Source organism: Delphinapterus leucas, chromosome 16, assembly GCF_059928025.1.
Source record: "Delphinapterus leucas isolate spDelLeu-1000000601 "Yukka" chromosome 16, BTC_Dleu_Yukka2, whole genome shotgun sequence".
Classification (NCBI taxonomy): domain Eukaryota; kingdom Metazoa; phylum Chordata; class Mammalia; order Artiodactyla; family Monodontidae; genus Delphinapterus; species Delphinapterus leucas.
The window spans coordinates 49299510-49313790 of record NC_143144.1 but is presented as its reverse complement, the minus strand read 5'-3'; the positions used below and the strand labels follow the sequence as shown (position 1 = coordinate 49313790).

General features: G+C 37.8%; 1 protein-coding gene across 1 annotated transcript in view; it reads left to right on the top strand.

Moving 5' to 3' along the window:
* The first annotated feature begins 3135 nt into the window (after nucleotides 1-3135).
* The window catches only part of ATAD1 (ATPase family AAA domain containing 1), a 54512-nt gene continuing 43366 nt past the window's right edge, over nucleotides 3136-14281 (top strand). The window contains exons 1-2 of the mRNA XM_022569422.3: nucleotides 3136-3238; nucleotides 6224-6398. Of these exons, the coding sequence (XP_022425130.2) occupies nucleotides 3195-3238; nucleotides 6224-6398 (219 nt within the window). The 5' untranslated portion in view covers nucleotides 3136-3194. The remainder of the gene's footprint in view (nucleotides 3239-6223; nucleotides 6399-14281) is intronic.

Below are 14281 nucleotides of genomic sequence, written 5' to 3'. Positions count from 1 at the left end.
TTGAAGTTCTGCTCTTTCTAAATCACTGTCAAGTGAATCATTTCTCATGCGCAATGAAAAGGGTCAGGTTTACCATGTTTATTTATCCAAAGATTTCAGATTTGTTTTCCCTTCCAAAGACATTTTATTCTGAATCTTGTCATGAGGCTTCCTTGCCCTGATTTCTTGATGTATCCCAGCTGGCTTAATGGTTCAGGCTAACCAGATAGGCTTTGGGGGCTGGGGCAGAAGAGATTTTTGCAAAAATACATCTAAAATTATCACTGACTAGGGCAGAGTTTGTCAAAGTGTGGTCCCAAACTACCTATATCCAAATCATCTCAGATGCTTATTCAAAATGCAAATACCTGGGCCAAAACCTAGAGCAGTTAAATGGGAGCCGTTAATGCTGGGACCTGGGAACCTGCATTTTGCCAAGTTGTCCAAGTGAATAAACTCACAGTGAAATTCTACAGCTCCTAATCTAAGGCATCCTTTCCCCTTCAAGGGTCCAGTGCAATAATTGACCTTGGCTACAGAGCAAACTTATCACACCTCCACCCAACTAACAAAAACAAAGGAAAATTCACTTCGCTGAGGAGAGAACTGCCATTAACTGCCTTAAGAGGCATTAGTTTAAAAACAAACAAAAACTTTCTACGGTAAATATAACTATTTTTAATATCTTGATTCTGACATCACGGAGGGAAGGCTCAGAAGGTCTACCAAAAATCTGTTGTAATAATTTCCTGATTAATATTACACATAATGAATTATTTATTGAGCTCCTACTGTGGGCCAAATATGGTGTTTTGTGCTGCCAGGGATTATATAAAGCTATCCTGGGATGAAAAGCATATGTTCACTCAGCTCTATTCTGGAAGAATCTAGCTGATTTAGTGATTGCTGGAAATGAATGTGCATGGTATATGGGAAGGCAGTCATTTGATGTCTTAGGGCCCAGACATAGGAGGCTTCCTAAGGATTTGCTAAATGAAAATTAGGTCCAAAAAGTATGGATGTAGGTACTCAGTTTATAGCCAAACCACTGGAAAAGGAATGAGCAGCAATATTTATTTGGGAGCATGTAGACTCTTTATGGTCAGTCTTGATTACTTTATCCACAATTTCCTTTCCTGTGCAATCATACCGCAGTTATTAAGCAGATGAATTGAGTCTAGATGCAACCATACTGAGAGCTCGACCTGATTCTAGAGTTCATTTAGGATGTCCCTAGTAGGGTGACCAACTACTCATGGCTTGCCTGAGACATTCCCTGTATTAGCATTTGAAGTCCTATGTCCTAGAAATCCCCTTAATGTCAGACAAACTGGGTAGGTTGGTTATCCTGGCCCTTAGAGAAAAGCAGGTGAGGCTCTTAGTTGACCCAGTTTCACTCAGTGGATGATGGAAATCCATTACCATCTTGAGTTTCTCAGCTCATTTTCCTTACCAGGGTATGATTATCCTCACGAGCAACAAAACCTAAAGTTCTTTCCTTCAATAACCTCTACCTTTTAGCTCTGTCAAGGCATAGTCCCACGAGCATCCCAAGCAATGAATCAAGATTGAGGATAATCACTGGGACCCAGTGGAGAGTCTCTTCTAAGACTGCTGAACACATGGCTTGTGTTTACTTGTAAATATTATCCTGGTCTCATAATCATTCTGAGATGAAAAATCAGACTAGCACTCCCAAACCTAGCTTCATATCAGTTTTTTTAGAATTTATGTTATGGTTGTAGACACACAAAAATAGACAAAAAGGCATGGATGCAAAACAAGAACCACTTACTGTATTAGATTCCATTCTGATTCTTGTCAATAAACCCAATCACAGTTTTTAAACATCCGTGCATTCCTGTCATCCCATCCTTATCCTTTAAAGCCTTAAGATTTTGTCATTTCATGGTCTTACCTCTTTCACCTAGATTTTAAAATTTAACTGCTATCAATTTACTATTTCAAAGAGAGAATGTAAAGTGTAGGATTTGAATCAGATCTAGGTCCCAATGAAATTTTGCCACTTCTTAGGTGCATGAACTTAAAAAAGTTTATCGCTCTAAGCTTTAAAATTTGCTCATCTATAAGTAATAAATAAAGAGAAAATAATGGCTATTTTAGAGGATTGGGTTTTTTGAGGAATTCAGGTTATGGATGTGAAGCCCAAAGAAGCATATTGCCTGACACCAAGTAGACATTCAGTAAACTGTAGCTATTATCATCACTACAGTTATCACAAGCTTGTAACAAGGGTAGCATTCACTACATTCAACAATCAGGCTGCAGAATTTTAGCCATAAAGGATGATGCCTAAAGCGGAGAGGCACAAACTGCCTTCCCGAGGAGCGTAGTAAGAGGAACTGTCCCATTACTTCATAGTCTCACCACCTCTGTCTGAAGGAAGTGATGCTTCTTATATCTGGGGGCAATGTCTAATGTCGTCTCGCCCCTGGCAGCCTGTGCTCAGGAGGCGCTGGCTTTCAGATTTGCGCCCTGGGGACCTCTGGTGCCTCATCTCTCATTCTGCAAAGGGAAAGAAAGGGGTAAAAGAAAAAGGGAAGTCACCGAAGTGCAAAACCTGTTACCAGATGACCTCTTTTGTCCCTACTACCAAGCCTGCCCGGGTAGGCTGCAGAATCGTTCCGCAGAAAGATTTTCAGGCGCCACCCCCAGGTGTTCGTCGGAGCAGACAAGGGAGAGGAGGGTGAGCTCACCCTAAAAACTGAAAGACAGATGGTGAGGGGTGGGGGGTTGGCCATGCGCATCAGAGATTTGGCTAAACGACAGAACAGCAGCGTGCGGGTTTGCAGCCGGGGCTGGAGGGGCGGGCGAAGGGCGTAGGTAAGGATCAAGCAGAAGGGAAGGAAGAACTTCTTTGCGGGGAACACAAAACACACTTTGCATTCTCACGAAGGCTCCCGGGTTTGTCAGTGTTGCGACAGGAGCCCGCGAGCAGGGCACGGACTTTATGTGACAAGCGCCTGCCCCAATTCCATCTCCGAGGCTCAGCTAAACTCAGAGGCTCCGCCCAGCAGATAGCAGGTTAGGAATCTGGAGCGTGACCTCGCTCCCGCCGAGTACCCCGCACCACTTCCAAAACCCGGAAACGCGCCCCTCCAAGCCTTCGACCGCGGTGGCGCATGCTCCTTGCGAGGGGGCGGGCCGCGACTCCCCCCGGAAGCGTTCTTTCCCAGGCGGCGTTTCCTTCCTGTATGAGGCTGCTAGGGCCTCTTGCGGCCGCTCTTCTGCTGGGGGGGTGAGTAGCGGGTTTCTGCGGGGCTTCGTGGGACGGGCGAAGGGTCCCGCAGAGGTCCTTTAGGAACTGGCTCGGGTCCGGGGAGCCGAGTGGGAAAGGTCACCCCGCCGTCCTCCCATGCCCCACCTCATTGCCGTCTCTCAGCTTCTCGCAGCCCTTCGTATCCAGCGGATTAACCTCCAAGGGCGTCCCGGGCTCCGCCTTGGCTTTCGGCCTGGCCTAGGCCCTTAGGTCTCCGTTAGCGCTGCCTCCAAGAGTTAGGCCATTTCCAGGGAATCTCTGTAGGCAGCCCGGTCGCTGCGGGGGCTTGAGGTCGTACCGGGCGACCTCAGAACCGGGGTCCTAGGCAAAGGCGGACAGAATGAAGCGGGTCTGATTGTCGCACGGGCACTGCTACCACCTAGCGCGAAAGTGAAGGAGGTTCTTCAAGCCTAGGCACGCTTTCGCAGAGGATGGTGGTGTTAATAATAACCTGTCCTTTATGTGAAGGTTGGCAGGCTTTCATTGTCATAGGCTGTGTTCATAGGGCCTTGATGTCTGCGAAACTGGGACTTCTGGGGTTGAGAAAAACTTTGTAAAACACTGCGGTGAATTAGAGAAATGCTATGGTAGGAATACTCTACTCTTGGTCCTTAACCTGTCAGTAAACTGCTCATTGAGGAGGTGGTACGATTTTTAATTTTTCTACCCTGAAATGGAGAACTCTTTAAAATGAAACTATCTGGTATCATATTTGCCTAACAGATAACTCTGAATTACAGTGTTTTGCCATATTTCTTGTACATGGCACCATCTATGTTTATGTGTATATTTGTTGATTCTGATGTTTATACAGAATTGAAATACAGTCCCTACTGTTGTATGCATGTGCAACTTTTATTATATATTCTGCTGTAATGGTATTGTTACCGTAACGGCCTTACATTGCAGGCATATCTGTGTCATATGAATGATAAATGAGTGTATAATAAAGTGTATACAGTTACAACCTACAAGGAGAAGTTTCAGTTTCATTTTAGGATTTTGAAGTCATTTTAAAAGAAGGATGACTGTTTTAGAAGTGGCTATAGGTCCAGAGTACTGTATTGTGGTTAATAATTTAATTATAGTAAAGTATGTAGTTAACAGAGGTTTTGCGTCTTGATTTTTTTAATAGATCTAAAAACTGTTCTCTTGATGTCTGGGAGGTACTGATAGCAGTCGTAGTTCATGTAGTTCAGTGAACATCCAGTAGGTGGCAGTTTTATCGCTACTCACTCAAACTTTAAATAAATGAAAACATTTTATTCGAATATCACTAGTTTAAGTTAGTAAATCTTTATTTTGCCTGTTGGTTTCTTCTCATCTGTGAGTATTACTCCTGCATAATGATACCACATATAACAACTGCATTTTCAAATTTACTGTGTTGGAATAAAGGCTAGGGAAGACAATTTTTCATTTCCTAGAAGGAGAGTATTGTTAACCCATCTTTAGGAATCCATGCTGATGGAAGAAAGCACAATTTGATTTGTTACATGAAAGATTTTAACCAAGTGGCTTCTTTCTAGCTTCATTTTTTTGTTGGTGGAGTGGTTGGTTGTTCTAGCTTCATTTTTAATAAGATAATAACTGTACTATGCATTCCTTGAGTAAAGTAATTGTGTCTTAGCTATTACTGTATACCCAGTATATAGTAGGCTATCTATATACATGATCAGTAAGTGTTTTATTGTATGAATTGAATTATTTAACATCCCTAGGCCAAAATTTCTTTATCCAAAATGAAGGCTTTCAGTTATTTAGTTGTTAAGTTTAAATTAAATAATGTATTGTTGTGAAGTGAATGTCTCCCAGTAATGCAGAAGGTTGGAATCCTTGACTTTTCTTTTGGAAATCGTCCAAAATTCTGGCAGCATTTCTGTTGGAATGATTGAAGAGGATCTTTAACTGAATAATGCTAGTGAGAATAGAAACAATAATTTTAGAGCTGGAACGACCATAGATATTAGTCTATGAAGTACCTAATTTTCACCTGTTTCTGAGCCATCTGTACAAATTTTGTTTTATTCCTTTTCACATGAATACAAAATATACTTTTTTTTCTCCTGAGTAACATAGCACTCAGCACACTCCTATGCTGCCAGAGTATAATGGCATTATTTGAGGCTGAGATTCTATCTCTCAAAATGTGATAGTCACATCATCCATAAAAAGCTTATTCTCCTGGGTGGTCATTGTCTTTGATACAGGTGTGCATGTCTCCTGTAAGCCAAGCTGTGGTTGATGTAACTGCTTAGGCATATGTGTAAAAGTAGACATGTTGCGTCCTTTTTTCCTCTTTATCTTGAGTGAGAGCTGTATAGTTGTGGGTCAAACATTTTGAAGATTCTGTTGTTTCATATTTAGCTAAGTTGTTGGAAAGAATAAGATGGCTCCAAAAATTTCATGTCACTTGTTAGTTGAGAAAATAGCATGTATACATTTCATCAGGCCTTGGAAACCTTTAAAAGTAAGTATGAGAGAAAAGTGAGTCTGTTCACAGTTTGAATTTCACTCAAAAATTACCTGGTATACCATCACATTAGTAAAGTATTTCATTGTTGGGCTGCCTTTTTTCAGTTGGATAAGTGTTAGAGTCATTATTTTTCTAGGTTCCCTGACATAATTAATTAAAAGCTGATTAAAACAGTAAATGCTTTAAGATGTTTACTGCATTTTTCAAATAGAATTGTTCTCTACTTAAATTATATGAGCTTTTAGAAAAGTTTATTAAAAATTCTAATAAATAAACCTCAGTTTCCAAGAGGAGATTAAAATGTGTTTATTTACGTTTTATTTACTTAACATTTAAAAATCCATTTCTCTTTAAATAAAACACTTTTTTAAGGTAGGTGATGTTGAATTTGACTAGAAGTTTTTCTTGCTTAGTTTACGCTACCTATCAGTCTCGCGATTTTAATGAATCTAGTTACTACCTAGTGGCATTTCTGTTTGTTTTTCAAGGTTAACAATCAAGATGGTACATGCTGAAGCCTTTTCTCGTCCCTTGAGCCGGAATGAAGTTGTTGGCTTAATTTTCCGTTTGACAATATTTGGTGCCGTAACATACTTTACAATCAAATGGATGGTAGATGCGATTGATCCAACCAGAAAGCAGAAAGTAGAAGCTCAGAAACAGGTATGATTAAAATGTTTGAGGATCATTTTTCTTGTAGCTAGCAAATATTTTCCCATAAAACTAAGGATATAGTGGAATTAGAAATTAATAAGAAATTCCATAAGACCCATGTGGAAATGTGTTTTTATGTAATATATAATTTCATTATTCCTAAAAAAAGTATTTGTTTCTCAAATTCTTTTTGACTGTATAAGCAACTTAGAAGAAAGAATGATGAAGAATAAAAATATTACAGCATTTTGTTATGAATAGCCTAATTAGAATATTTTTGTCAGCTTATAAGTGAAGGAATCTAGGTAAAATTTTTCAGCAGACTAAACAAACAATTTTTTCTTCAGTAATGGTATACATTGTGCTTTGTGAGACATTTGAAATGTTTCTGTTTTGTAAATAAGTTCATTTGTGTCATATTTTAGATTCTACAGAAGTGATATCATGATATTTGTTTTCCTCTGTCTGACTTATTTTACTTAGTACCATAATCTCTTGGTCCATCCATGTTGCTGCAAATGGCATTACTGCATTCTTTTTTATGACTGAGTAGTATTACATTGTAAATATATACCACATTTTCTTTATCCATTCATCTGTCCATGGACATTTAGGTTGCTTCCATGTCTTGGCTATTGTAAATAGTGCTGCTGTGAACATTGAGGTGCATGTATCTCTTTGAATTATAGTTTTCTCCAGATATATGCCCAGGAGTGGAATTGCTGGATCCTATGGTAACTCTGTTTTTAGTGTTTTACAGAATCTCCATACTGTTCTCCATAGTGGCTGCACCAATTTACTTGCCACCAACAGTGTAGGAGGGTTCCCTTTTCTCCATACCCCCTCCAGCATTCATTATTTGTTGACTTTTTGGGGGACTTCCTTGGCAGTCCAGTGGTTAAGACTTTGCCTTCCAATACAGGGGGTGCGGGTTCAGTCCCTGGTCGGGTAGCTAAGATCCCACATGCCTCACAGCCAAAAAACCAAAGCATGAAACAGAAGCAATGCTGTAACAAATTCGATAAAGACTTTAAAATTGGTCCACATCAAAAAATATATATATTATTTGTAGACTTTTTTGATGATGGCCATTCTGACTGGTGTGAGATGATACCTCATTGTAATTTTGATTTGCATTTCTCTAATAATTAGTGATGTTAAGTATCTTTTCATGTGCTTATTGGCCATCTGTATGTCTTTGGAGAAATGTCTATTTAGGTCTTCTGTCTATTTTTTGATTGGGTTGTTTGTTTTTTTGTTATTGAGTTGTATGAGCTGTTTGTATATTGTGGAAATTAAGCCCTCGTCGGTAGCATCATTTGCAAATATTTTCTCCCGGTCTGTAGGTTGTCTTTTTATTTTGTTTATGGTTTCCTTTGGTGTGCAAAAGCTTATAAGTTTGATTAGGTCCCATTTGTTTATTTTTGCTTTTCTATTGCCTTGGGAGACTGACCTTAGAAAACATTGCTACGATTTATGTCCGAATGTTTTGCTTATGTTCTCTTCTAGGAGTTTTATGGTGTCATGTCTTATATTTAAGTTTTCAAGCCATTCTGAGTTTATTTTTTGTATGGTGTGAGGGAATATTTTAGCTTCATTGATTTACATGCAGCTGTCCAGCTTTCCCAACACCGCTTGCTGAAGAGACTATCTTTGCTCCATTGTATATCCCATGAAAGACTTTTGAGTAGGTGGATGATATGCACAGCAGTGTTTTAAGGATACCTTACTGTAGCATGTAACAGGAATTGGAATCAGGGAGACTAGGAGCAAGATCTGCAGTAATCCTGGCAAAGACCTAGAATAAGGGAGTGACAAAAGGAGTGGAATGGGTGAAATAGATGAATGCTGGAAGGACTTTGTGATGACAGAGAAAAGAAAAAGGACATCTTACAGATGAATCTGAGATTTGTCTGGACTCCTTAGAGATTCATAGTATCTTTTATAGTTTTAGAATCTGTAGATGGGGCAAATATATGGGAAAATGACATTTGATTTGGGCATATTGAGTTTGTGTTGGTGGTAGGAATCCAGAAAAATGTTCATCCAACTGTTGACATTGTAGGTCTAAATCTCAGGAAAAAGGTCAGTCTTTGGAGATTCCTTATCAGATGCTCATAAGTAGTTGGACTCATTAGAGCAGTTAGTCTCAGTGAGATGGCGTAGGCCCCAGTGCTATTCCTGTGTAGCTGTGTATCACTTGTGGGTTTTTTCCCAAACTACTCCTCCACTTTCCTCCTTCCACCATTAGGATTTATACATTCAAATATTTGTTGAGAGCTTATGTAGTTGTCACTATGATAGATGCTGATGACTGTATTGAGAGTGGTGAGGTCTCTAAAGGAGAGAAATTGGTAGTCTAAAGTATTTTTATTTTAAAAAAAAAGGTAGAAAATTGATAAAGTATCCAACTTAGGCTGGAAAAAATATTTTTTAAATAAAAAATAAACCCATAGATAGTGGAAGAATGGAAATAATAAAGATAAGATAAATTAGTAGAAAATAGAACATATGAGAGAATGAATAGAAATACAGAAAATGAATATATAATAGAGAAAATCAGTAAAACCAAAAGTTGGTTATTTGAAAAGACTGATAAAATTGACACTTCTGTAAAACCAATCAAGATAAAAATGAAGCCACCAATTAGTATTACTAGGAATGATAAAAGACATGCAATAGCAGATGCTGCAGACATTAAAAATAAGGACAATTAATAAGTATATCAATAAATTTGAAAACCTAAATGACACAAACTCTTAGAAAATTGTGAATTACCATAGCTGACTTAAGAATTAGAATACATGAATAGTTCCATAACTATGAAATAAATTAATGTTGGAAAAATATTTCCATAAAGAAAACTCCAGGCTCATAGAATTCTACTGGCAAATTCTAGCAACATTTAAGAAACAAATTAATAGTAACAATTTTATATAAACTCTTCCAGAGTGTAGAAAATGAGAAACACTCACCAAACCTTTCTATGAGGGTAGCATAACAACAATTCCAAAACTTAAAATGAATGTAAAAATCTTAAACAAAATATTTACAAGCTGAATTCAGCAGTGTATAAAAAAGATAATATATTATGGCCAGTTGAATTTATCCCAGGAATTAAAGGCTGGCTTCATTTGAGGGGAAAAAAATACATATATATTAATTTTAAAATGCATATATATTAATATTAACAGATTTGAGGATGAAACTATGATCATATCAATGCAGCAAAGGCCTTTGTTGAAATTAAACACTTATTCTTGATTTTTAGAAATGCTCTTAGAAAATAGGAATAAAAGATAATGTCTTTAGCATGATAGAATGAATTTACTACAGGAAACATAGTTCATGGTAAAAAATTGAAAGCATTTTCTTTATGATTAGGAGCAAGTCAAGGAAGCCTGTTGTCATCACTTCTATTTAACGTTTTTACTGATTATTAGCTAATGATAAGTCAAGAAAAAAGATAAGAGGTAGAAGTATTGGAAAAAAATAAACAGTTATTATTCACAGGTAATATAATTTACATAGAAAGCCAAAGAAAGCCTATAGATAAACTATCAGGATTAATAAGAGTTTAAGGGCTGCTGGATACAAAATCAGTACACAAAAGTCAGCTGTATTTCTGGATACCCACCACAGTTGGAAAATGCAGTTTTTAAAAGATACTATTTATAGTAGCATCAAAAATATTCAGTAACTGACAAACACAAGTTATACAACACATTTATAGAGAAAATTATAAAACTATTGAAGGCTTAAGTTCAATTCAATGCCAATTAAAAAATACCCAAAGACTTTTTTTGTTTGTTGTATTTTTCTTCTAAAATTTATATTGAGGAATAAAAGTTTATTAATAGGTAAGACACTCCTGAAAAACGAGACGTGTGTGTTGGGCGAGGAAAGATTTGCCTTGTTTATATCAGGACTTACGATAAAGCTATAGTTACTAAAACAATGTGTGGGCTTCCCTGGTGATGCAGTGGTTAAGAATCCACCTGCCAATGCAGGGGACACAGGTTCGAGCCCTGGGCTGGGAAGATTCCACATGCCGCGGAGCAACTAAGCCCATGAGCCTCAACTACAGAGCCTGCGCTCTGGAGCCCGCAAGCCAAAACTACTGAAGCCCGTGAGCTTAGAGGCTGTGCTCTGCTACAAGAGAAGCCACTGCAATGAGAAGCCCGTGCACCGTAACGAAGGTAGCCCCCATTCGTCGCCACTGGAGAAAGCCCGCGTGCAGCAACGAAGACCCAACACAGCCAAAAATAAATAAATTAAAAAACAAAACAAAACAATGTGCTGTTGGCACAGGGATGGATTGGCAAATATACCAGAATAGACTCCAGAAACAGTCCTACCTGTAATATGGAAACGATGTGTGACATAACTGGCTTTGCTTTGTAGATTATTGGAGAACGGATGGACTTTTCAGTAAACAATACTTAGACCGTTGGCTCTATATGGGAGGGAATAAAATTTGATTTCTGCTTGATTCCGTGCACAATAATCTCTTCCTGGGATTAAAAACTTAAATTTATTCATATAACAGATATTCATTGAGCACCTACTCTGTGGTTCTTTATACCTCATCTGCATGTTCTAAAGATATTCTTTTTAACCTATCCAATTTTAATAAAAGCACTTGTAAAAAAACAAGTGGCCAGAGGAGGAGGAATAAAACCAGAATAATGTAAGTTGTTGGTACCAGTCTTTCCCACCCCAGCTTACCTTGAAGTATACAAAATACTGCAGATTGTAACAGTGGTTCACTGTGGCAGTTATTTTCAAATGGAAGGATGTTACATTTTGAAACATCAGAATTTGGAGAAGTTGGTTGGGTGTTAAATATAATTTTTAAAAGCCCCTTCTTAAATTCTTTCCCACTATCTGGAAAATCACTGTGTGTGTGAAGTCACCAAAGCCAAGGGAAAAGAAGGTTGCAAAAGAGAATTGGTTGTAAATGTTGTATTATGAAATGATCCAGGAGAAGATGTCATGAGGAATGTGAACGAAGAAAGCAATCAGATTTATTGAAATCATTAAAGAGAGCAATTTCCGTTCAGTGGGGACAGCAAGTGTAATTTGAAGTAAAAGAACATAGTCGTTGCAGAGTTTGCTGAGGGAAAGGTAAAGAAGAAAGGGGAAAAGACTAGTGGAGCAGGTGGAGAGTTGCTGCCAAAGAGGAGGGAGGTAGGTCCTAGAAGAACCAGGAGGGATTGGGATCGGTAGTTACAGGAACATTTTAAGGTAGAGTTAACTGTTTTATTCTCGACAAAGGTGAGAGGTTATAACTAAATGTGCTTGGGAGTGGAGGAGGTTTGGGACCTGCTGAGGTAAATATGTGATGAGTATATAACGAGATAAATCACAGTAGGTTATGGAACATTAGGGCATAATTGAAGAAAGCTGAGTTTATTAGGAACTCATTTGTTTTGTTTTTATGAACTTCTTGAGCATTTCTCAGCAGGTTGGGAGCAGATAAATTGAATGGTGGTGCTGAACCTGCATTGAAGATAGGGCTAACTGGTATAACAAGTGTAAGGAATCGTATGTTTCTAAGGAAGACATTTTGTGGTACAGGCCATTTAGGAAGTCAGATGGGGGATAATTTAGTTGGTGTATAGAAAGGAATTAAGGAATTAGAGTGCGTATTGAGGGCAAAGATCAGGTGTGAATGTGGGAGAGGAGGAAGGTATGACTCCTGTGGTCACAGAGGGAGAACACTGACTATAAAAGCTTAGATAACGTTTTGAGATTACCAGATAATCCATGGGGCTGATGTGAGTTTAAAGGCAGTGCAGTTTTGAGATGAAAGGTGAAGGATGACATAGGTGCATTCAAATCAGGAAGAGTAACCTAGAAGTAGTCTTACGTTTGGATTAAACAGGGTATTTGTAAATAATTTCTAGTCTAAAGCCAGGAAAACTTCCAGCCTTACTAAATGTGGGATATTTAATTGGTAATGAGAGAGGAGATGGTTTCAGCAGAGTGTTAAAGAGGAACAAGGGTTTTCTGGGCACGTGCCGCTGTTGGATCATATTGAGATACAGCACAAGAGTTTTGATAGGTATGTCTGTAATAAAAGGATGGGTTGGATTAATTGAGATGTTAGAAGACAGGGAATCTCTATGTGTACTATTAAAGAGCTTTCAAGTACAGGATGAATAACTTAATGCTTGACCTCTCCTGGGCATTTGTATATACAGTATTTTGTTTAGCATATTAATTAGACTATATAATATTCCTGAGATTGTAGTTTAGTTGTCAAAGGCCTGGAAAGATTCACTACTGAGAATTCATACACATGAAGGTCATATATTGTGACCTTAGTCATTAACTTAATGTCTCCCTATTTTTAGTCCTATCATTGATATTGTAAGGTTCAAAACTTCATTTCAGTTATTTTGATATAAGTAATAGATGAAATTGTGAAGGGCTGATACACTGAAATCTTAAACTGGAACTCTCAACTGCCAGGTGTTTTTAAGAGCAGCCATCATAGAATGCCAGTTACCATTTGGAAGAGCTAACATTTGTTGACACCAGGAAGCCATTGTGAACTGCATTACCAATCAAGTGGCCCTAAAACCATGGTTTACTGGAGCTGAATCTTAGAAGACTGAGCTGAAGTAAATAAGGAAATTCAGATGGGAAATCAGTAAGGAATAAGCAGTTAGTGTTGCCTGAGTGGCCAAGGGGATAGATAGAAGTGATGAGGAAAGAAAAGCAACAAGAGGGAAACTTGAGATAAAACTCAGTGCATTATAGTGTTTTATACAGTAACATAGCAGAAGAGTATTATAGTAGAAAGCCATCTTATCCAGCAACTTTTGGGTTATACGATAAAGTCAGAAGATATAAGTGCACTAACGCTAAAAGAGAAGATAATTGTCTCCGCATGTCTAGAAAAGGGTGTTTGTTAATATTTTAATGTAAGTTTGTGGTAAAGGCTTATACCTAATGTATAAAGATAATTCTTCAAATTCTTTGCTATTTCCTACTTAAATGTATTTTTTAAAGCTTTATATCAATTTCCTCTATCTACACTTAAAATTGGAATACTTCAGCTATGACCTCAGTAAAAATTTTTTGAAATAAGTTGAATTAGTTCATCTTTGTTTTTTCACTCTTGTTGTGCTATCTCTAACTTTCTAAAATTATTCTTCCAGAAGAACAACCAATTTTATGAATCTTTTAGAACCTTTATGAAATGAGTGTTTCTATTCTGCTGCTCCTTTACTCCATTTCCTCCTTCCTCATTCTAGGCAGAAATATTAGTTCACTATTTCCTATTTCCCCACTTCTTTACTTTTTAAATTATACTTTACATGGAGAAAAAGTGAAATAGAGTGTAAGGATAAAAAATACTATGAAACAGTTGAAAAGATGGGTATAAACTAAAAAGTTAAGTTTCCCTCCTACCTCTGACTCCTCACCCACAGTTCACCATTTTCCCTCCTCAGAGTGGGAGAGACCCACTTTAAAAACCAAGCAAATGTGGGTGACTAGAAAGTATAATTGTCATTAAGCTGTAAACAGTAAAGCATTGCATGAGCATAAGCCATTTTTCAAGTAGTCCAATCATAATTTTGTTTTTCTAGGTAAAACATTTTAGAAATAAGGGCTCAGTTAAATGTGTCAAAGCTAGACAATTGGATAACTTGTTCCTGGAACACAGTTTGGTACTGGTATGATGTGTTTTGGGGTGCTTTCTTTTCATTTACTTGTGTGTTAAGCATGTTCTGCTCTCCCAAATGAGAAATGTTAGTGTTTTAACAGAACATGAGCTTTGAAATTAGATCAGAGTTTGAGCTCTGGTAATGCTAATTCATAGCTATGTAATCTTGCCAGTTCTTTACATTTCTCTGACCCTTGAGTTCTCCATCTGAAAA